This window comes from Oncorhynchus clarkii, chromosome 6 (assembly GCF_045791955.1).
Source record: "Oncorhynchus clarkii lewisi isolate Uvic-CL-2024 chromosome 6, UVic_Ocla_1.0, whole genome shotgun sequence".
Taxonomy (NCBI): domain Eukaryota; kingdom Metazoa; phylum Chordata; class Actinopteri; order Salmoniformes; family Salmonidae; genus Oncorhynchus; species Oncorhynchus clarkii.
The window spans coordinates 26,396,063-26,420,577 of record NC_092152.1 but is presented as its reverse complement, the minus strand read 5'-3'; the positions used below and the strand labels follow the sequence as shown (position 1 = coordinate 26,420,577).

At 43.2% G+C, this 24,515-nt stretch overlaps 2 protein-coding genes across 10 annotated transcripts in view; both read left to right on the top strand.

The window, feature by feature from the left end:
• Nucleotides 1–204: 204 nt before the first annotated feature.
• On the top strand, nucleotides 205–3,489 carry LOC139412001 (apical junction component 1 homolog). Its single transcript, XM_071158779.1, has one exon. It carries the CDS (start codon nucleotides 223–225, stop codon nucleotides 3,487–3,489), a length of 3,267 nt encoding a protein of 1,088 aa, XP_071014880.1. The 5' UTR covers nucleotides 205–222.
• Nucleotides 3,490–14,019: 10,530 nt separating this feature from the next.
• LOC139410872 (GTPase-activating protein and VPS9 domain-containing protein 1-like) overlaps nucleotides 14,020–24,515 on the top strand; it is a 29,343-nt gene continuing 18,847 nt past the window's right edge. For 4 of the 9 annotated variants that reach the window (XM_071156479.1, XM_071156480.1, XM_071156486.1 and 1 more), the window contains exons 1-8: nucleotides 14,293–14,437; nucleotides 19,428–19,639; nucleotides 20,137–20,404; nucleotides 20,613–21,188; nucleotides 21,333–21,416; nucleotides 21,545–21,679; nucleotides 22,278–22,467; nucleotides 23,111–23,185. In XM_071156479.1, the coding sequence (XP_071012580.1) occupies nucleotides 19,458–19,639; nucleotides 20,137–20,404; nucleotides 20,613–21,188; nucleotides 21,333–21,416; nucleotides 21,545–21,679; nucleotides 22,278–22,467; nucleotides 23,111–23,185 (1,510 nt within the window). In that variant the 5' untranslated portion in view covers nucleotides 14,293–14,437; nucleotides 19,428–19,457. Of the gene's footprint in view, nucleotides 14,166–14,273; nucleotides 14,438–19,427; nucleotides 19,640–20,136; nucleotides 20,405–20,612; nucleotides 21,189–21,332; nucleotides 21,417–21,544; nucleotides 21,680–22,277; nucleotides 22,468–23,110; nucleotides 23,186–24,515 lie in introns of those variants that run through there. The other 5 variants (XM_071156483.1, XM_071156487.1, XM_071156481.1 and 2 more) reach the window with 3 other exon arrangements.

Genomic DNA, 24,515 nt, shown 5'->3' with positions numbered 1-24,515 from the left:
TTCATTGGATCTGGAATGAAATATGGAAGATAAAAGTGCTGAATTAAATAATCATTTGATTATTTATTTTGTTAATCTCTGTCATCATAACATGTTAATGTCTGTGTAGAACCACTTCTGTGTATGTTTTAATATGGATATAAAATGCTTTTCTCTTTCTTTTCTCAGGCCATATTGATCTTGAATCAATCTGAATGGGGAGATCGGAGGAGTCCCTATAAGATGACACGCACAGATCCCCCTGATATACTGGTATCTACTCTGTATCGGGACATCAAACTAAATCCCATCACTGGGCACTCCATTTCGCTCAGCCCCTTACAACAATGTGACTCGCAAATGATTGACAAACTGGAGCGACACACGGAAACCATTAACAAAAGACACTGCCGTAGCTTTGACTACCTTGAGTCATTGGACGACCCACAGCCCCTTTCTGCCTCAATGGAGTATCCTTACAAGAGGACTGAGCATCAGAGGGTGCATAAAGAGGTGACCTGGAATGGCCTGGATCATCCAGGACACCTCCGTTTCTCGTCCCCTGATCTGTTCAACATTAGACTACCCCCACCACAGCATGCCAACCCAGACAAAACCACCACGAGGTCAGATTCAAAGAAAAGGACAAGATCAAAAAGTGCTCCCAGAGTCAAGACCACCCTTACCCCTGTGCCCATGTCAGTCTCTTCACCGGTAACCAGGAGAGGACGAGGTGTCCCACAGGCTGTACCAGACCCCCCTCTAAGGACATCTGAACCACACCGGGACTCTTACTCCTCTAACCAGGCTTTTTCGAACGAGGTACACCCTATAAAACTGCAACCACACTCTCCCCTCTACGTCTCAGACTGTTTCTCTGAGGAGAGTAAACAGGATGAGCCAGCCATCACTCCTCATGTCAGGTGTCGTGTGGATATCAAGCCAGATGCAGCGGTCCTGCAGCACACATCCAGGAGGTCTCAGAGCATGAGGACTGAACATCCCTGGCAGAGATACTCCTACTTCAGTCAGAGCAGAGGTCTGTCTGTGCCACGGCAGGTACGGACACCCACACCAAACGACTGTTACAGTGGCGATTATAGACAAACATATCAGTACACTACCTGCGGGCCCCCCAGCTACATCCAGCCAGTAGACATGCGAAGGGTGCCCTCCACTATAATGCCAAGGGAATACTTGTCAAGGGAGCAGAGGACTCTTTCAAACCCCAATATACCCACTAAATTCTTCTACACTGAGGATCCGACCAGATACCCTGTCCACCCCTCTGCTAGAGCGTACTATCAGGATGATAATTCCAGCCTCACCAGCCAAGGCAGTACTCTTAATGGTCAGTATGTGCATGATCCACGGACTCGCTGGGTTCACACTCTCCCAGTCCGGCCATATTACACAGAGCAACACATGTCCAGCAGAGACCCTGTGCAGGCTGTCTATACCAGACCTTACTCCACAAGCGAGGCAAGGCCATACTTTGCTCAAACACAACAGGCAAGAGCGTACTATGGGGAAGAACCCAGGGGCTATCCCTGTCAGTCTAATGGCTCCAGGATGTTATACAGCAAGCCGTACAACCCTCCAGCAGAACAGTATATTCCTTACAGGGCATATCACACGGAGGGCCGTCGACGTACACAAATGTCCCAGGCCTATGCAGATGACTGGTATTGTTCAAGTATATCTGGATACTCTAACCAGTCCTCTCAGCTGACACCACAGAGAGTAAGACAAGAGCCAGTAATGTCCCCCTGGTTTGAAAACAGTTATGTGGAGCCAAACAGACTGGGAGCAGAAGTCAGAAAACACTCAAAGTCCTGGGACAATATTCTTTATCCTCGTCATGACAGGGAGCAAGCAGTGCCGTGTGGACGCAGCTATGATAATCTGTTATACAAGGGGAGACATGCTCTGTTTCCTAATGATACACCAAAGCCAGTTATACTCAATCTATCTAGTTCACCAAGGCGCTATGCTGCCCTGTCCCTCTCTGAAAACTCCTTAGAGAAAGGTCCACACAATCCTGGAAGGAACACTAAGGCTGGGCTATGGTTTGTAACTCCTGAGATCACGATAACCGACAATGACATACGCGCACGCAACCACAAACTGCAAGATGTGCGTTCAGCCACCTGGGATGCACTGGATTGTGAAAAGGTGCCAACTCTAAATGTTCTTCGTCATCAAGAGCAGCCATCTGAGTCAGCGGAGCTGACCAAAGACAGACAACACAAAGATTATTCCCTGCAGCAGAGCCTAGAGCAACTGGACGAGCTGCTAGCTGATCTTGTCACTGATTACAAACCCTCGACCAGCAGGCGGCCTAGTCAGGATCTAATGGACCAACTAAAACAGTTGATTAGTGAGGATGATGAAAAAGGAAAGCTAATATCTTCAGGCCTAGAGAGTCTAGGAGGCCTAGAGAGTCTAGGAACTCTGAGCTCACCAATCGCCTCCACTAAAACCAGCCCTGACACAATCAAAGACCCAGACAGTGGGTGTGATGGCTTACAGAGCATACAAAGGAGTCCAGAGGAGATCTCCCCAGACCACAGCACAGACGACGATGACACCATGATGTGTGCCAACAAGAAGTGCAAGCGGACAGAGACCCTGTTCAATGCCTGTCTTTACTTCAAATCCTGTCATAGTTGCTACACCTTCTACTGCTCCCGGAACTGCCGTCGGGATGACTGGGACAACCATAAAGAGAACTGTCTATATGGGCGTATCAGTAGTGTGTGCAGGCACATGCTGAAGTACTGCAGAGAGAAATCTGAGATCCATAAAGCCTTCTCTCGCATTGCCAAAGCTGGCTACCTTTCCAGAGGGAGAGGCATTCTTTTCCTGGGCTTTGCTAGCCCAGGGACTGCTGACAACTTCCTGAAGGTTGGGCTTGAGAGCCTTGTCATGTCCCCAACATATCTGTCTCTAAGAGAGCTGGACAGCTTCAAAGACAACCTGGGGGATTACTGTAAGGACCTGCAGCAGGCTGGCAATGAGTATGACCCCAATGAATGTTTTCTCTTGAATGTATCCATAGCTGTTGGTGAACTAGTGCCTAACAGACCTTCACCAAGAGTCCAAACACCAACAGTCCGAAAATATGCAAAGATTTCGTTGGCCTCCTCCAGCCCAGATAAAAAGGTCTTCAAGAAGGAAAGTGACATGGAGACACTCATTCTCACCCCGCCACCAGGCACACCTGATATTGACAAAGAGGGAAAGGAGGGTATGAAAGCCAGAGAGATCTGCTTTATCAATATCCAACGTGAGCTCAGGACCAGGGGAGTCTTCCTGCGTCATGAGTATCCCAAAATATACCGTCAACTCTGTGAATTTGTGGAGAGCAACAAGAGATTCACGCCCACTACCATTTACCCCATAGATAAGAGAACAGGGAAGCAGTTCATGTGTATGATCATGGCTGCTTCTGAGCCCAGAACGCTAGACTGGGTGGGTACCCCCCATCTCCTGGATGATATTATATAGTACTGACCTGTGCACCTCTGATGTCACCTATATGTACATGTATGTACATGTGATTTAACAGATATTTATGATGTATTTTACATCAGAAAGGAAGATTGTTAAAGGGATACTTCAGGATTTTAGCAGTGAAGCCCTTTATCTATTTCCCCATTATCACATGAACTCGTGGATACTATTTTATGTCTCTAACTAGCACAATTACTAACTAGCGTTAGCGCAATGACTGGATGTCTATGGTAACTGCCAGCATGCTAGTAGATACCATAGACTTCCACTCTTCGTGCTAACGCTAGTTAGCATTGGCTCGCGAAACTACCTCTAACTTCCTTCAAACTGGATGCAGAGACATAGAAATGGTATCCATGAGTTCATCTGACTCTGGGGAAGTAGAAAAAGGGCTTAATTGCCAAAATCCTGAAGTATCCCTTTAATAAGACTACCAGTAGTAATGTTTGCATATGAATCACTAAGAATTAGATATCATTTAGAAGTGATTCATACAAACAATGTGCAGGAAAGGTTGACTGACGTTGCACACACAAACAAACTATAATGTAACACTTTATCATTGTCGTTTTTGGTTGAAGTAGCATTGTTTTGATCCTGTTACACTGAAATAGTTTGATCTGCATGTAAAATGGTCATACTGTATTTACAAGTCATTATTTAGTTTTAATCCCTGTTTAGACAAGGTACTGTCTGTGTTGATACCATATGAACTGGGTTGGAACAAGCACAAATAATAAAAAATATAACTGAATATAACTGAGGGAGGCACTACTATTAAGAGCATTTCTAAAGTAAACTAGATTAAAGCTTCAAAGCATAATCTCCACTAGTGTTCTACTTGTTGAAGCTTTTCTCAGCAGCTGGAATATATTTGAAAAATACTGACCGTTGTATTTCTGCAGATGCTTCAATATATCCAGAAATTATTCTAATTTGAATATCAAGAATCTCTTGAAATTGCTGTGTTGTGCCAGGGTCTGGGTAGAAATCTTAGTTAATACTCTTAATATCACTGCTGATAATAATACTTTCATTATGGCTACATATGGATAAAAAAAATCAGGTGTCTACATCTACGCTCTGAATCCTCTCACCCCTTGAGTTTCCCAGTTGTTGATTTTGTTTTAGGCATTTGAATTGCACCCTCTTTCATCACTTTGTTTCAATTTTGTACTGATTCTACACTGCTAAATTCATTGTAACACGCTTGATAACTTGTTTGATAGTGGCCTTCAGTAGAAAATGCATTTGACAGAAAGCAATGTGTGGATTTGTTTTGTAAGGCTTGACTCTTGACTGTAAATTAATGTGGTGCATTTGCTTGACATTGCAAATGAACATTTATTTTGCCTAAAGCACGTTATTTATATTCAGGTATTTTAATATTGATTATGCTCATGATAAGACTGACAATGGTTATAATAAACTGACATTCAATGCTTGGGAATTGAATATTATTTTCGAAGATATATGAAATATTAGTACTACTATTTTTGGTTGAGGAAAAAATGTTTTAACTAACACATTTGTTGAAGAATATCTATTAATATCCTATTCCGCCCAATGTATTTCATACCTGTAAATGAACACACAAATGCAATAAAAAGAAGAAACAAAAGAGCAACTTAACATTTAAACAGGACATATTGGTAATGATAAGTTGGAGCTTTGAGCTGCTATGAGCTTCTTTTGCACTTGAACATAAATGATACAGAATGTCTCCTAATGCATCTACACAGCACTGAAACAAGCATGTTATGTTTCCATTGATAGAGCCTGACAAATCTAAAGTTGCTATTTTTTCCTCCTGCAAGATGTCACCCAATTTTCTATTTGTGACGTTTATAACCCATGTATAATAAACCGAAAATAAAGATTGACCTTTCTCTTTGCATTTCTCTTCTAGAGTAAACCATGCAGAGCCTTATATTCAGACATATCAAGGCTCTCGAGTAAACTGTACAAATCACTAAAACAATGATCATACAATGTGATACATAGACTAAGTTGAAGGACACATTAACAACTTGGTATTTAGTCTTTCCCCTTTATTTTTGTTGGTCTTACAATTTAGGACCAAAATCAACACTATGTATATGGAAAGTCTGTAGTTATTCACACTTCTATCAGATAGCCCTGAAGGACAGTCGGAATTACTTGAAGACTGAATAAATTGAACATCCTCGTCTAACTGATGCATTGACAAACTGTAAATCAAATCAGCCATGACACGTTAAAGAACATTCTCTGCACTGCAAGCTAGAACTCCAGAAAGCCTACAGCCCATTAAACAGACCAAGACAATGCAGATAATCATTTAAATGGTATCTCAATATTACTTAAATGTTGATAGTGACTGAATTTGCCAACAGACACTATCCCATCACGATAGTGCATCACCCTGCAATATGCAGGCACATGTGAGAAACCAGCACTACAGCACTACTGCTGCTCCTAAAATAGACATCTCAATATTATTATGTTAGAGAGTGCTGTATCTTTGTTTTTCTATACAAATGGAGCTGGATGGAGAGAAAAACCTGGAGGAAAGCCATTTTGAAGAGTGTATATGAAATCGTAGAACTTGAGCACCACCTATTGATGAAATCTAGACATTGCTAAAGTGGCAAATCAGAAAAGTCAAAAACTGTCCCTTCATATTATTTGAAAACAAAGTTTGTAGCTTATAGCCTACAAATCTGTTTTATTCATACTCAGTCTATTTTGAGAAATATTCTATGACTAGATACACACTATATTTTCTCCAGGAGGTATCTTTGCCACTCTAGGTCTATTATCCTAACATTTGAAAACAGATTGTTTATGAACTTCACAGACTGCAACTATGGCCCAAATTGGAGTCCAGGGTCCCCTATTGGTCCTTGAGGGTGTCCCAGGGGAGTTCTCAACAAGGTGGGGGGGAAATATTACATTTCTTTCACACCCATATTTCACTCTGAGTCAAGATTGCCTGCAGAACGCATCAGGAGAAATTATGATCATAGTTATTCTCTCAGTCATAATTAAGAAAGTAAACGTGTCTATTTTGTCAATTAACACACAACAGAGAGAGAGAGAGGGAGAGAGAGAGAAAGAGAGAGAGAGAGAGAGAGAGAGAGAGAGAGAGAGAGAGAGATAGATAGATGGTGGACTAGACTAGGCAATTGGCCCCTTTATTTAATTGTGCAAGGAGTATACATAATTTGAACCATAGAGATGCCTCCAACATATTTACAGTGAAAAAACATAAATAAATGAGGTGTGCTTGTCATAAACAAAGATTTTCTAGATTCTGCTTCTCCAGCCTTAGCCTTGAGATGAAACTTTTAGGGACTCACTTTAACATTAATACTTTAAGAAATAAGGAGATAGGTATCTCATTAGTCAATGAATGTAGAAATGTATAACGGCCAACCCAGCAGACTGTCGACCAATCAGGTCACGCGGTTGCTAAACTAATCGTCACGAAATCCCTTGTAAAAAGACAGGGTATGAGTCGAGAAAGTGCTCATTTTCCTCAAAAGTACGCATTGTCACGATTTCAAAACGATACGATATTACAAATAACAAGTAAAATATCTAAGATCTCGGAAATTATAAGTAATGTTGTCCTTGTTGTTCACGTAATTCATTCTAATGTTGGATTTTTGAGCGAGCGCTCAATTCACTCCCATTCACCCCTTGAAGGAGTCTCTATGGGGGGTGATAATGGCCATAATTAAGCCCAGGAAACTGTACCACTGTGTGGCTGCCTTACTAACGTCTGCATGTCACCTGCATGTTACGTTAACATGTTACGTTAACTCCCGTCTGAGGATGCCTGTTTTTTTTTTTAAATGCCTTCCTCACCATCTTAAATAAGCATGCCCCATTCCACAGATATAGCCCTTGGTTCTATCCAGACCTGACTGCCCTTAACCAAGACAAAAACATCCTATGCGTTCTGCATTAGCATTGAACAGCCCCCGTGATATGCAACTTTTCAGGGAAGCTGAAAACCAATATACACAGGCAGTTAGAAAAGCAAAGGCTAGCTTTTTCAAGCAGAAATTTGCTTCTTGCAACACAAACTCAAAACGTTCTGGGACTCTATGAAGTCCATGGAGAATAAGAACACCTCCTCCCAGCTGCCCACAGCACTGAGGATAGGAAACTCTGTCACCACCGGCTTTCGACACCACATCCTCATCGGCAGACTCGATAGCCTTGGTTTCTCAAATGATTGCCTCACCTGGTTCACCAACTACTTCTCTGATAGGCTTCAGTGTGTCAAATCGGAGGGCCTGTTGTCCGGGCCTCTGGCAGTCTCTATGGGGTGCCACGGGGTTCAATTCTTGGGCCGACTCTCTTCTCTGTATACATCAATGATGTCGCACTTGCTGCTTGTGAGTCTCTGATCCACCTCTACGCAGACGACACCATTCTGTATATTTCTGGCCCTTCTTTGGACACTGTGTTAACAACCCTCCAGATGAAGCTTCAATGCCATACAACTCTCCTTCCATGGCCTCCAACTGCTCTTAAATACAAGTAAAACTAAATGCATGCTCTTCAACCGATCGCTGCCTGCACCTGCCCGCCCGCCCAGCATCACTACTCTGGACGGTTCTGACTTAGAATATGTGGACAACTACAAATTCCTAGGTGTCTGGTTAGACTGTAAACTCTCCTTCCAGACTCACATCAAACATCTCAAATCCAAAGTTAAATCTAGAATTGGCTTCCTATTTCACAACAAAGCATCCTTCACTCATGCTGCCAAACATACCCTTGTAAAACTGACCATCCTACTGATCCTCGACTTTGGCGATGTCATTTACAAAATATCATAAATTGGATGCAGTCATAAAATTACGTAAATTGGATGCAGTCTATCACAGTTTCATCCGTTTTGTCACCAAAGCCCCATGTACTACCCACCACTGCGACCTGTACACTCTCTTTGGCTGGATCTCGCTTCATACTCGTCGCCAAACCCACTGGCTCCAGGTCATCTCCAAGACACTGCTAGGTAAAGTCCCGCCTCATCTCAGCTCGCTGGTCACCATAGCAGCACCCACCTGTAGCACGCGCTCCTGCAGGTATATCTCTCTGGTCACCCCCAAAACCAATTCTTCCTTTGGCCGCCTCTCCTTCCAGTTCTCTGCTGCCAATGACTGGAACAAACTACAAAAATCTCTGAAACTGGAAACACTTATCTCCCTCACTAGCTTTAAGCACCAGCTGTCAGAGAAGCTCACATATTACTGCACCTGTACATAGCACATCTATAATTTAGCCCAAACAACTACCTCTACTCTACTGTATTTATTTATTTATTTTCCTCAATTGCACCCCATTATTTATATCTCTACCTTGCACATTCTTCCACTGCAAATCTACCATTCCAGTGTTTTACTTGCTATATTGTATTTACTTCGCCACCATGGCATTTTTTGCCTTTACCTCCCTTGTCTCACCTCATTTGCTCACGTTGTATATCGACTTATTTTTCTACTGTATTATTGACTGTATGTTTGTTTTACTCCATGTGTAACTCTGTGTTGTTGTATGTGTCGAACTGCTTTACTTTATCTTGGCCAGGTCGCAATTGTAAATTAGAACTTGTTCTCAACTTGCCTACCTGGTTAAATAAAGGTGAAATAAAATACATTTTAAAAAATTGTGATACCAACGCCTTACTAACATCTGCGTGACTCCTGCGTGTTAATGAAAGTCCACTGCAAGGTTTTTGATCAGGTAAAAACTATTGTCCACTGTTAATTTATTTTCTGGCCCTCAAAGAAATATGTAAGAGAACCAAGAGCTTTGACATGCGGGCAAATTATTTGGTTTGGAAGAAGGACGAAAGCAAGGCGAGACCTGGGAAACTATGCTGCTCTTTTGCTCCTAGCTGGGGCCACCATCCGTTAAGGTGAATATTAAAATATCTGATAACTATTTGCATTTGCCTCCTCGCGGTGTGCGGCATCGTCATGCTGTCAACAGTACCAACACTGGCCAAGGGGTTCTCCAAATAGTCAATCTCAAGGCTAACTGCTGGGTCACAATGAGTAACCTCTGCTGCCAGGTAGGTACTGTTAAGGTGTATGACTCAAGTGGTTATGACACCACCCCAGAGTTTCTCTCACTACTCACCTCTCTCATCTTTTCCAGGGACCATCCCTTACCTCCCTCATCCACCCCACTGACATAAAAAATTACAGACGGGTATCCTTTATTTTCTATCTGACATTAACAATATTGCATGTCTAGTCAAACATTTAAATTCAATAATTCAATAACTGTATTTTTACATATCAACCTGATCAACCTGTAACCTGTGTGTTTGCTTGTTTACTTCTCTGTCTCTTGCCCTGTTCCCTTTACTTTGCTCTTGTTCTCCAGGACTTAAGGATTCTGCCTAACACCCAGAAATGAATCCACCTGAAGTCATTACATCATCTACAGCTACTGTTGTCATTATCAGAAATGAGAAATGTATTAGAAATGTTCTTGCTCTATCATACTGGGCACATAATGTGAGATACACAGATGAACTAAAAACACTAGCGTTGCAAACACTCAGAGCAAACAGAGCAGCAGTGCCTGGACTCCACCCACCAGAGTTAAGTATTTCAGGCTATTATTGCTATGTGAGTGTAGAGAAAATCTGTGAAAGTAAACTGACACACCTGTACCAAAACAAATACCTAAGTTTATATATTTCAATCTTTAATATTGGCAGGTTGGTTTTCACAGCTGTTTCACAAGGTGTTCATTATTGTAAATTGTAAGGTATCCCTTGATGGTATTTGTTAGTTCAACATTATTCGTTGTTGTATCCTAGGACCTACACTATATACAGTGGGGCAAAAAGTATTTGGTCTGCCACCAATTGTGCAAGTTCTCCCACTTAAAAAGTAATAATTTTCATCATAGGTACATTTCAACTATGACAGACAAAATGAGAAAAAAAATCCAGAAAATCACATTGTAGGATTTTTAATGAATTTATTTGCAAATGATGGTGGAAAATAAGTATTTGGTCACCTAAGCAAAGAGCTGTCAAAGGACACCAGAAACAAAATTGTAGACCTGCACCAGGCTGGGAAGACTGAATCTGCAATAGGTAAGCAGCTTGGTTTGAAGAAATCAACTGTGGGAGCAATTATTATGAAATGGAAGACATACAAGACCACTGATAATCTCCCTCGATCTGGGGCTCCACGCAAGATCTCACCCCGTGGGGTCAAAATGATCATAAGAACGGTGAGCAAAAATCCCAGAACCACACGGGGACCTAGTGAATGACCTGCAGAGAGCTGGGACCAAAGTAACAAAGCCTACCATCAGTAACACACTACGCCGCCAGGGACTCAAATCCTGCAGTGCCAGACGTGTCCCCCTGCTTAAGCCAGTACATGTCCAGGCCCATCTGAAGTTTGCTAGAGAGCATTTGGATGATCCAGAAGAAGATTGGGAGAATGTCATATGGTCAGATGAAACCAAAATATAACTTTTTGGTAAAAACTCAACTCGTCGTGTTTGGAGGACAAATAATGCTGAGTTGCATCCAAAGAACACCATACCTACTGTGAAGCATAGGGGTGGAAATATCATGCTTTGGGGCTGTTTTTCTGCAAAGGGACCAGGACGACTGATCCGTGTAAATAAAATAATGAATGGGGCCATGTATCGTGAGATTTTGAGTGAAAACCTCCTTCCATCAGCAAGGGCATTGAAGATGAAACGTGGCTGGGTCTTTCAGCATGACAATGATCCCAAACACACCGCCCAGGCAACGAAGGAGTGGCTTCGTAAGAAGCATTTCAAGGTCCTGGAGTGGCCTAGCCAGTCTCCAGATCTCAGCCCCATAGAAAATCTTTGGAGGGAGTTGAAAGTCCGTGTTGCCCAGCAACAGCCCCAAAACATCACTGCTCTAGAGGAGATATGCATGGAGGAATGGGCCAAAATACCAGCAACAGTGTGTGAAAACCTTGTGAAGACTTATAGAAAACGTTTGACCTCTGTCATTGTCAACAAAGGGTATATAACAAAGTATTGAGATAAGCTTTTGTTATTGACCAAATACTTATTTTCCACCATAATTTGCAAAGAAATTCATTGTGATTAAAAAAAAAAAAATCTAATTTTGTCTGTCATAGTTGAAGTGTAGCTATGATGAAAATTACAGGCCTCTCTCATCTTTTGAAGTGGGAGAACTTGCACAATTGGTGACTGACTAAATACTCCCCCCCCCCCCACTGTATATATTCAACCACAAGGGTTTACTAATGAGGTATACGTGTTTAAAAAAAATCATAATAGAGGATTACTGAATTGCCCCCCCCCCCCCCCCCCCCCCCCCCCCCCCCCCCCCGAGAAAAGTCAATGTATCCTAGTCAATCTATTGTTTGTCAAAGCCAGACTAAATAAAGGCCTCAATGTGTATGAAATATGTAGGCGATCAATGACAAATATAGCTGAAATGTTCAGGCTTTATCATGATCTGTCATCATAACAGGCTGGGGTGTTTTTGGTTCCGTTTAGACTAAGGTTATGCGTAAGAACGCAACTGCACTAACATGAATAGCCTGATTCAATGTGATTCTCCTGAGTAATAAAGTGTTTCTGTTAAACTGTTTGGTCTATGGATAGACCCATACCGATTCTATATTTTTGGTATTTTGTGGTAGGTATAGCCTACCACTAATATTCTAAATTACAGAGCATTTAATTCAACCATATTTTCCTGTGATGGTGACACTTGCTTTTAATTTAAAAATGAATGTTTTCATAAGCCTATTGGTCCACCAAGAAACCATGTGGATGCTGAGCAAGTCCTTTGATAGGCTAGTAGACTATGCAGGAATAATCGGGGAGGTAATCATTGTTATAGCCTAGATTGCTTTACATAATCTGGACCGTTGTTTTTTCTAAGGCTAAGCAAACAAGGGGTAGCATATGCTTTTTACCCATCTCTATAACAAGGGTTAAGCCTATATCCCTCAATTCGAGCCCTGCTTTTGACCATAAGACATCTCCACAGAAATGTATAACCTAAGGATTACATAGTGACAGTGATTGTGTCTGTTAAACTGGGAACTCTGGGGAAAAAACGATTGAAAATCGTTGATTTTTAGGTCAGAGAAAGATTTCTGAAGTTTCTGAATCTGATGACGTTCAAAACTATTTTTCCCAGTCTGAGCTCTTCCGAGTTTCCAGTTGTCTTGAACACACTGAAGTCGAAAGTCAGAGATTGCCGAATTACGAGTTCTTTTGAATGCGCCACTAGAGACCTAGGTTACCTCTTATTTCTGAATAGGGCTATCTCCAACAAAGAAGCCCCTGTGGCTGTATTGATGTGAGAAATAGGCATACAGTAACTACACAGTAATGGTGGCTGGCTGCGATATCAACTAGCCTAATAATTGTTGTATTGAGGTGATAAGCCTATTTTAGCTAAATCGACAAATGAAATTGAATTGATTACTCTGGCAATTAAACATATTTTTTTACAAAATCATGTACATGTCGACGTCTGTAAGGCGTTTATGGTGAGATCTTTAATAATAAACTAAACATAATAAACTTATAAGCAAACTGACACATGACGTGTCAGTGCCACGTTACACGACGTGAACGCTACGTCTACATGACGTGTACGTGTCAAGTGACGTGAACTCGTCGGCAGTTTGACGCCTTAGAAAAAAACTTGTCTCCATTAACAATGTTAAATTCATGGCGGTATTTTATGGAGTTAGGAAGACATTAGGTGACTTCGTGAGAGGTATGAGAAGCTTCACAAGGCTTAAATATGGCCTTTATCACCTCCCATAAGTTTCCTGTCATGGGCATTTTCTCTATGGGTTTGCTCAACTCCTGCATCCTCTGTCTTCTCTCGCCTCCTTTTTTAAAGAAGGTCAAAGGTTATCGACAAGAGGCGGTGAGGAGAGGGAATGTGGACGAAAATGTGCTTGTATGAAATCTACTCCATCCGTACTTCATCAGGCAAATGATGTTTACAGGGATCTCAAAATAAGTGTCTAAAGTGATAAAAACTAACTAAGTTAGTTGTGCAAAACATTTTATAGATACATTGATAATTAGCATATTGTTTTGAAACGTGCATGCTTTTCTACTCCGACAAAACAAAAACTAATTTAATGGGGGTGTGGCTGATTTCAAAACTTTTCTGCAGACTCATGTAGGATCACAGGAGGTTGGTGACACCTTAATTGGGGAGGATGGGCTTGTGGTAATGGCTGGAGCGGAATCAGTGGAATGGCATCAAATACGTAATGTATTTGAAAGGTGGCTATCGAGGAGGGGAGGACACTCTTCATTTTGCCTACTAAAGAATTGATGTCTCCTTGACTACTTATTGGTTTCCAGGTCATGGAGGAGAGCAGACAAAGGAGAGAGAGTGAAGGACAGACTTTTCTAAATGAGAAAAGGCCCTGGTTACCTTGTCCCAGAATTACCCAGAATGCACCGCATGGCCCACAACTCACGGGCAAAGTATGTAATGGGCGTTCATACAGATCAAATAGAGTTGACCTGCTAATTTCTTAAATTATTTCTGACCTCAACAGCCTTGAGTCTCCAAGAGGAAAACGTCTAAACGGCATCATTGGGAAGACCAAACTCGGACGTCACCCTCGTTGAAATGTAAAAGAGTTAAGGTAAGGGTTAAGGTTAAGGTTTTAGGGTGGAGACATTCCAAGGACGCAAGAAAGCGCTGACCGCGTCCAAGAGCATTCTATGCCCAGTGCGCATGCGGGTGGAGCGCGTCTTCTCATTATGACAGCTAACGTTAGCAAGCGCTGTAACCCGAAAGAGGGAGTTCAGAAACGCTGTGGGATAGACGTATCGAGCTAACGAATTATTGCTTACTGCAATTATTTCACGGTTATTGGGAATCCGTAAACAACTGTTATACTAATCAACTTGTTTGGTAAGTCATTGAATTAGTGTTATAGTTATGTTTGCATGTTTTCCTCGCAGGCCGCCTCCATGCTAGTTTGCAGGCTAGCCAGTAGTAGCTGTTAGCTACTTCTTGATGTTTGAACACGAACGGTCGGTCCTCTGTGATTGTACCGGTTTGCTGCTGCAACTGGCCTACCACGGCAACATTGGCGTAGGTATTCCCATAAAATTGTCCCACAGTAACTCGATGTTTGGCTCGTACAGTACTAGTACTGCCAACATTTAAGGTTAGCTAACTTACGTTAGATCGCTAACGTTAGTTACCTTAACTAGATAACGTTAGCTAGCTATCGTTGTTGATAGCTAGCGCGTTAGCCATTCTCTCTTCAATAGCTTGATATTTTGTTTGTTTAGGATATAACGCTAATAATTAGATAGCAAGCATTGGTTAGGTAGGTAGCTATCTCACTACTAAGGTTTGCCAGCATCATGATAGAAAACTAGCTGTTTACAACAACTAACGTTAACTAGGTGGTACGGTCGGGCTGTTGTAAACAGCTACTATCGCTTGTTATCATAATGCTTGCAAATGCTGCACCAGAGTGAACAAGCTAGGGCCTTGACAAATCATACGACTGGCTAGTTTGTAACTACCTCAATGTCAGCTATCATATAGATCTTTTAAATTAGAAATTCCAAAATGGTCTGTAGCTATTTTCCAAGTTAAGGATGACAAAGAGGGGTTGTTATATGGTTCTGGGCTGCTGGGCAACTACAGTTTTTTCTCTCTTCAGACAGCTGCGTGGCTGGCACACAAACGGTGGTCACCCCTTTCATTACCCACCCAATCCCTTAGTTAGGTGTACAGTTGAGCCCCACCCACTGCAGGGGCCATGAATGTAGTGCAGTATGATGAACCATAGAAAAAGGCATGTGTGTATCAAGAGGGGCTCAGTCTTTTTTTTTAAACCGGATGGTCACTATTTATGTTGATTCAGGGATGCACTTGACATTTTGATTAGGTTCATTGTTTGAGCCAAAACACACATACACCTCAATCCCTGCAAATAAGAAGTGTGCTCCTAGCTTCTTTAATTTATTATTTAGTTGTAGTGATCTACCAGAAATTGGTTATAATTCTGGTTCCATTGAATCTCAACTGCCTCTGCCCATGCAATACTAATACTAGTGTTTCGGCAAGGTCAGAAGTTAGGAAGTTGAACACTCCAGAGGATGTTTCATTCAGCGTTGAAGTGCACTGCCAGGCTTTGTCTTCCTGGCAGGCAGCATTTCAAACTACATTTTGCTAAATAGAATTTGGAGCATGAATATGTCAGTAAAGGTGTTGATTTAGGCCTATATCATTTCTCCTTTTCCTGTATTTGGATGCTACTCCTTTGCTCCCACCTTTGAACTTGAAGTCTCTAAATATTTCCTGCCAGCACTCCTCTTACCTACAGAATGCCCCCCTTTGGTTATGGTGTTTGTAAGAGGAAGCATTTACTAATTTGTCATCTCTGGGCTCAGATAGCCTAATTTAAGTTTCTAGGTATTTATGACAGTACTGCACTGGATTATTCTGAACATGGTTGGGAAAGCAGAAGAGCTAGCCAAGCATCGAAATTACTCTCAAAGTGAAACTACTCACTGAAAACATCAATTGGGCTTGTAATGCCACACAGCATATTCTCCCCCAACATTGCCCCTCTTCTCAGTGGCCAGGGAGGCACCAGTGTCAGTGTGATTCCCTCTACCTCTCCATCCCAGAATCAATAATCTGAACATAAACATGCTGAGCCTCCTAAGGGTACAGCAGTTGAGTATATTGTGTGTATGGCACATGCACTGTTAAACAGGGACATATGCAGGAGGTTTTGCTCAATAATGAAAATTGTTGTAGGACAGACATAGGCCTAGGCCTACTAGATGTGACAGACAACCTCTGTGGGGAACTCACGAGTGAAAGAGTGCTGTATGCCTGAGCTTCTGTGATGTAGCCATTTTTATCAGATCTCTGTTCTGACTGCAGTACACTCTCAGCTACCCTGCTCACCCTGGTTTTAATTTCATATTTTTAGTTTCCTAATCATCTAATACAGAATATGACTGTCCTATGTTGTCAATTGGATATGGGGAGTGGTGGGCCCAGATTGCTGGAATAGGCTAGGTAGAGTTTTGCTGTGTCTCTGTTGTGAGCTCATTCTTAGAGGAGGTGATTGTAGGGAGATGCAGTGTGCAACCCAAGGCATTACACAAACTCGCCTGACGAGTTTCAAAGGGAGATGCTGCGGCTCAGCAGTGGTGTGGCGGGGACCATAGATTATGGTGTACTGGAGTTGGTAACTTACTCATGCATGCAGTCCTACTTGATCTGATGTGATGTGGAGGGGAAGTGAAAAAGGGACCTTGGCTGAGTTTCCAGTGCCTTTAGAAAGTGCTTTGTTCTCTTGGCTTGTGTTGTATGTTCAACTGAGGGAATGTTTGGGTTGTGTTCTAAACACCACGACTCTACATCACTGGTTCAGGTGCTGTAATGGTGTTTTGATCAGATGGATGGTCCTTGTTCTGAGCCTAAGGATGATGTATAGAGGGTTGGGGTGGCTTTGGACTGAGAATGATATTTCTATCCTGCCTACCTACCTGTAACTACAGTCATTCTGTCTCACACATTCCAACCTGTGCCTTTCCCCACCACCTAGTGTTCTTCTGCTTTCAAGTTCCCCTTCCTTTTCCATTACTTACTCATTGGGTACAGCGCATTTGGGAAGTATTCAGACCCCTTGACTTTTTCCACATTCTGTTACGTTAAAGCCTTATTCTAAAATGGATACAATTTTTCTCAATCTACACACACAACCCTATAATGACGAAGCGAAAACAGGTTTTTAGATTTTTTTTGCACATTTATTAAAACAGGAATTCCTTATTTACATAACTATTCAGACCCTTTGCTATGAGACTTGAAATTGAGCTCAAGTGCGACACTTCCTAGAGATGGCTGCCTGGTCAAACTGAGCAATCTGGGCAGAAGGGCCTTGGTCAGGGAGGTGACCAAGAACACGATTGGTCACTCTGACAGAGCTCCAGAGTTCCTCTGTGGAGATGGGAGAACCTTCCAGAAGGACAACCATCTCTGCAGCACTCCACTAATCAGGCCTTTGTGGTAGTGGCCAGGCGGGAGCCACTCCTCAGTAAAAGCCTCATGACAGCCCGAGTTTGCCAAAAAGGCACCTAAAGGACTTTGACCATGAGAAACAAGATTTTCTGGTCTGCTGAAATCAGGATTGAACTCTTTGGCATGAATGTCAAGTCTGGAGGAAATCTGGCACCATCTCTACAGTGAAGCATGGTGGTGGTGGCAGCAGGATCATGATGTCGGTTTGATTTTCAGCGGCAGGGACTGGGAGACTAGTCAGGATCGAGAGAAAGATGAACGGAGCAAAGTACAGAGATATTTGATAACCTAATCCAGAGCGTTCAGGACATCAGACTGGGACAAAGGTGCACCTTCCAACAGGACGACGACCCTAAGCACACAGCCAAGACAACACAGTAGTGGCTTCGGGACAAGTCTCTGAATGTCCTTGAGAGGCCCAGCCAGAGCCCGGACTTGAACCTGATCGAACATCCCTGGGAAGACCTGAAAATAGCTGTGCAGCAATGCTCCCCATCCAACCTGACCGAGAAGATCTGCAGAGAAGAATGGGAGAAACTCCCCAAATACAGGTGTGCCCAGCTTGTAGCGTCATTCTCGAGGCTGCCAAACGTGCTTCAACAAAGTACTGAGTAAAGGGTCTGAATGCTTATGTAAATGTGATTTTTCAGGTTCTTATTTTTAATACATTTAGATGAAGGCTGTAACGTAACAGTTTGGATAAAGTCAAGGGTTCTGAATACTTTCCGAATGCACTGTAGGTCTACTCAACAAATCTCTAACTCAGAAATGGCTTTAATACCAGTACCAGGCCACAGTTCCTACAGTACCACCTGTCTGTCTGCCCTAGGCCTATACCCTTTCTCTTCCCCGCAGGACTATGACAAATGTAGTCCTCTCTCTCAAGAGAATACGGCACATGCATCATCTCATGGGCAAGTATACTAGTCGTTCAATAATCTATTGATTAACCTTATATACATTTGACAGAATTTGATTTAGCAGAGATCCCACCGTGTTCATGTTTCTAGATAACTCCACAGTGGCCTGTCCATCATTGGATTTAGCATACTAAAGAAACAGACTGTCTTGTGTATTACCCATGATGATAACCTTGCTTATTTGACATGTTTAAAATAAATGCTTCTAAGCCTCTACACTATTTATGCCTCAAACCACATTAATTGATTCTGTTTAATAGTATCAAGCATTTGCACTTGTTACTAGCTAGCAGGCTGTGTCCTCTGATAGCCGTAGCCTTCTGTCTGAGGCAGGGTTCTCTGGGCCGTTTTCACGGGCCTCCCAGCCTTACAATCTTGTCTGTTTTCCTCGGGAGCAGCCATCCACAAAGAGCCTTTTGTGTCATAGAATACTCCAGGAAATCATTTAAATTGAATGTGTTCTTTCTGGTTTGTGTATGTGTGTGAAGAAAAAGGGATTTGCATATTCTTTTGTGCTATGAATAATACTACCAAACACTTGTGTGTGCGAGAGTAGGAGTTAATTCTTTAAAGGCTGTCCCAGTATGGGGCCAGCTGCTGAAGATGGCTTGAAGCCACCCCCCACACCCCTCTTCTCTCTTTGCTGTCATTCTCAGCCAGTGGAAGTAGTGTTTCTACCTTCTCTTGACTACTGACAATCCAATTCCTCTGTCCGTGTGTGAGCTAGGATTCTGCCAGCTATGCATCCACAGGAAAAGGGTTCTTTCCGGCTCTTCATCTGAATTCCTCTCAGATATAGAAATGCTACATTGTCCACGCTTATAAATCTACTCCAAAACGGCCCTGTATGTAGCTCTGCCCTGAATGTCTAGGACTCATTCTCCCAGTGTGACTGATCCCTCTCTTCTGTCACTCTTATGCAGTCCTTTGCCTCTCTGCGTGAGCTGGTAAGGATGAAGCCAGACATCCACACTCTGGCCCATCACCTGAAGCAGGAGCGGCTGTATGTGGCCTCAGAGAAGCAGCTGATCCAGCGGCTCAATGGGGACGTGCTGAAGACTGCTGAGAGGCTGTACCGTGCTGCCTGGATCACCAAGCAGCAGAGGATCAACCTCGACCGGCTCATCCTCACCAGGTCAGCATGGTGCCCCCACAGCTACTATTACACCAGTGCACTTAATTGACACTGATCCAATTGTAGAATAGAAACAGTTCTAATAGGAACTCTCAATTAATGGGCAATTTAAATTGTCCTGCCCATTGTCCTGCATTTTAAATTGTACATGTATATGTGTGACTACCAAGTGACCTTTTAATGAACTAGTAACTTAGTAGTCCCGAAGTCAGATTCCACAGTGTTAACTGTCTTATCTTCCTGATGTGATCATCTTGTTTATGGTAGATCCTGCCAAATACAAACATGGTGCATACCAGACCCAGCTGAGTATTATTTAGTTTAGCAGGTCAAAAGGGAAATTGCAAGGAATAAGAGGAGTCCCGTGATCAGCAAGAATGTCATACAATTACATGTCACTCCAACCACTAATCAACATTGTGGCCCGCTATTGCCTAATTCCAGCTCCTGGTTTGTGGAGCCTTCTGCTCTTGTAATTAAAGCTCTCTTTCCTACAGTGCTGAGGCTTCCCCGGCCGAATGCTGCCAGCATGCCAAAGTGCTGGAGGACACACAGTTCCTGGATGGTTACAAGACTCTGGGATTCCAGGAGAGCATCTATGGGGAGTTCCTGGGCCGGGTGCGGGAGAATCCACGGCTGGTGGCCTCCTGCCTGGTGGCTGGGGAGAGGCTGAACCAGGAGCACACACAGGGGGTCATTTACACTGTCTTCACCTCACTCTATGGCAACTGTATCATGCAGGAGGATGAGAGCTACCTGTTGCAGGTGAGCAGCCCAGACCTCTTCTGATTTATACACTTACACTATAAACATGCTGTTCACACGCAGCCAATAGCCAGTTGCACTCACAAAGTCCAAGCAGCCACATGTTACTATTACAGATCCCCATAGGCAGTGTGATCAGGCAGTTAGTTTCTAACCTCTGCACTGCTAAAACTGATGGTAACAGTGCTGCTGTTTCTATAAATTCCAGGTCCTGCGATACTTGGTGGAGTTTGAGCTGAAGGAGAGCGACAACCCTCGGCGGCTGCTGCGGCGAGGAACGTGTGCCTTCAGCATCCTCTTCAAGCTCTTCTCTGAGGGGCTGTACTCCGCCAAGCTCTTCCTCACCGCCACCCTCCATGAGCCCATCATGCAGCTGCTGGTGGAGGACGAGGACCACCTGGAGACGGACCCCTCCAAGGTGACAGAGCGCTTCACGCCGGCGCAGCAGGAGCGCCTGTTTGGGGAGAAGGGCTCGGAGGGCTACAGGCAGAAGGTGGCGGCTGCTGTGGAGGCCAATGAGGCCAAGCTGGTGACCCTGGTCAACAAGTTCATCGGCTACCTGAAGCAGAACACCTACTGCTTCCCCCACAACCTGCGCTGGATTGTGTCTCAGATGTACAAGACTCTGTCGTGTGTGGAGAGGCTGGAGGTGGGCGAGGTGCGGACCATGTGCACGGACCTGCTGCTCACCTGCTTCATCTGCCCAGCCATAGTCAACCCTGAGCAGTACGGCATCATCTCAGACGCCCCTATCAACGAGGTGGCTCGCTTCAACCTCATGCAGGTCAGTGGAGGAGCCAACAGACTCATACATCCACACTAGTCTTATATTGACAGCTTAGAGTACAAATCTTGTTTTAACTGTTAGATAACAAGACAAAATATTGTTACCTTTGTATGTATTCTAATCATTATCTTTGTCCTCTAGGTAGGGCAGCTTCTTCAACAGTTGGCCATGGCTGACGGTGATGGAGACCCCAGGAGAAAAAACACTTTGGCCAAGTTCGATAAGGTAATATACTCAAACACACATCTTAATATGGACCGGTTTGCCCATGGGGTAGCTTTAATTACATTCTGAATACTTGTTTTGCTTCTTGCCTTATTATTGAAGTTGACTGTCTGGTTGTGTCACCTCAGAGCTGCGTATCTGCCTTCCTGGATGTGGTAATCGGAGGGAGAGCTGTGGAGACGCCGCCCATGTCCTCCATGAACCTACTTGAAGGCCTCAGCAGGACTGTGGCGTACATGACACACAGTCAGCTGCTCTGCCTGGTACGCTGCTGAAGCCCAGAGTCTGACTGTTATATAGTTAGCCTAGCCTAAGAATTGTATACCCCCATGTTTTATACAGGCAACAGTAGAGATTCCTATGTTACAGAAAATTTACATGACATGCCCAAACTTGTCAGAGCAGAAAGAGACATTTCACACAGGTTGTTGAGAGTGCTGTTATGTTTTAAGGACTGGTATTAGGGTTACAAAATTCTGGTAACTATCCCAAAAGTCACAGGTTTTCCAGAAATCCTGTTTGTAAAATTCCAGGAATCAGGAGGGAATAACCAGGAACCCTAACTGGGATATACCATACTCAAGTATACAAAATAGTCTCACATATTCCTGGAGTTACAGGAACCTTTCCTTATAACAGTGCAATAATCAACAATTACTCTAGCTGTATTCTGCACATTAGCATGTCTCAAGCACCACTTATAGTTTAATTGTAAAGCAGAGCCCTGTACTTATCACCTGTGGCATAAGTTCTCCTCCAGCTTAGCTATTCATGCATTATTAAAAACATCATAATTAGGTTCCACATAGAGACTAGGATGTGAGAGTATTAAATGAAGTAAATCAATCGTATGGTGTTCAGGTGGACTTTGTACGGAGTGTGATGGCAGGGGACTACCTCCGGGAGGAGGAGCACATACTCCTGGAGACCCTAATGGCCAACGTGCCCCAGTCCCGCACAGTGAAGAGCAACAGTCTGGAGCTCACCCCCTCCAACACCCCCCAGCTTTCCCCAACCACCACCCCTGCCAACAAGAAGAACAGGAACTTAGGTACCTACCTCAGCTATTGTTACTGTACATGTGCAGCCACTGGCTCTCTGACAGATAGAATTACATACTGCTTAATGATGTATGCTGTTCATCTCCAGTACTTGTCATTCCCATTATAGGATGTCTTTTCAATAGTGTATTTTGCTGTAACTGATGGCACCAGTTGGAGAGTTCAGTTTGAATCTTCACTGAAACCAGCCTTGCTGTATTTATGTACAAACTATAGGTTGTTTCATTCATGGTAATAAATAACCAGGTTGCTAGAGTTGTAATGGCTGCCTTAGAAATCCCCTGTTATGTAGGAAGCTAATGAGGTTCCCGGACTGTTCTACAGGTAATTAGCAGCTTCTAGATTGGAGCTCAATTCCAGAAATGACAACCAATTAAATGACCAAATATAAATGAACCCTTTTTAATTGGTATAGATGGAGAAATGTATACCTTCCTCCATTAGAAATACATTCATTAAATGTGAGGGCACAACATCCTCTGCCATGAAACAAGCCACTTCAAGCTGCCCTAAAATATGAACCTTTTAGTCAGATTTTAAACTGTTTTATACTGTTGCTACTAAATATTTGCCCTGTATGCTCTTTCACCCTCAACCTTCTTCCTTCTTCCTTTGCTGCCTATGAACGATCAGGACAACAGTTAGCAACATCCTGGGATTCCACAACCACCACCCTGTCTGCACACATTCCATTAGTTACACCTTTTGGTGGGTAGCCTGGCAGCCCTGTGAGGCTGACTAGAACTAAAGTGTGTTTGTACCACTGCCAGTCATGTACCACTGCCAGTCATAAACATACAGTAACAGCCATGCTTTTAGCCATGTAGCTGCAGTCCCACTGCTTCACCACCAGATAGCGCTAGATGTGCTCTTGTCCATGTTGTTTTGATCATGCCTGCTTCGCCCTGTGCTTTCGTCTTGTTAACATCGTTTATACCCGGTTGTTTGCTGAATGTTTTCAGACACTTGCTTTTGGCTAAAGAGATATTGAAGTTGCTGATGTTGGGATCGTGCATCCCTCTGTTTGAAGATCTTGCACCATAACCATTCTGTTTACATCTGTCCCTTCCTTGGACACTTAACAAACCTCCAAACGAGCTTCAATGCCATACAACACTCCTTCTGTGGCCTCCAACTGCTCTTAAATGCTAGTAAAACTAAATGCATGCTCTTCAACCGATTGCTGCCCGCACCTGCTCGCCCGCCTAGCATCACTTCTCTGGACGGTTCTGACTTAGAATATGTGGACAACTCACATCAAGCATCTCCAATCCAAAATGACATCTAGAATCAGCTTCCTATTTTGCAGACAAAGCCTCCTTCACTCATGCTGCCAAACATACCCTCGTAAAACTGACTAGCCCCCAGCACTGCATCCAGTTTGCTGAGTAAAGTTTATCACAGTGCCATCGGTTTTTGTCACCAAAGCCCCATATACTACCCACCACTGCGACCTGTATGCTCTCGTTAACTGTACCTCGCTACATATTCGTAGCCAAACCCACTGGCTTCAGGTCATCTATAAGTCTTTGCTAGGTAAAGCCCCGCCTTATTTCAGCTCACTGGTCACCATAGCAACACCCACCCGTAGCACGCGCTCCAGCAGGTATATTTCACTGGTCATCCCCAAAGCCAACACTTACTTTGGCCGCCTTTCCTTCCAGTTCTCTGCTGCCAATGACTTTAACGAATTGCAAAAATCACTTAAGCTGGAAACTTACATCTCCCTCTCTAACTGTAAACATCAGCTGTCAGAACAGCTTACCGATCACTGCGCCTGTACACAGCACTTCTGTAAATAGCACACCCAACTACCTCATCCCCATATTGTTATTTTTTGTTGTTGCTCTTTTGCACTCCATTATCTCTACTTGCACATCTATCACTTCAGTGTTAATGCTACATTGTAATTATTTCCCCACTTTGGCCTATTTATTGCCTTACCTCCCTAACCTTACTACATTTGCACACACTGTAGATATATATATATTTTACTGTGTTATTGACTGTACATTTGTTTATCCCATGTGTTGTTTTT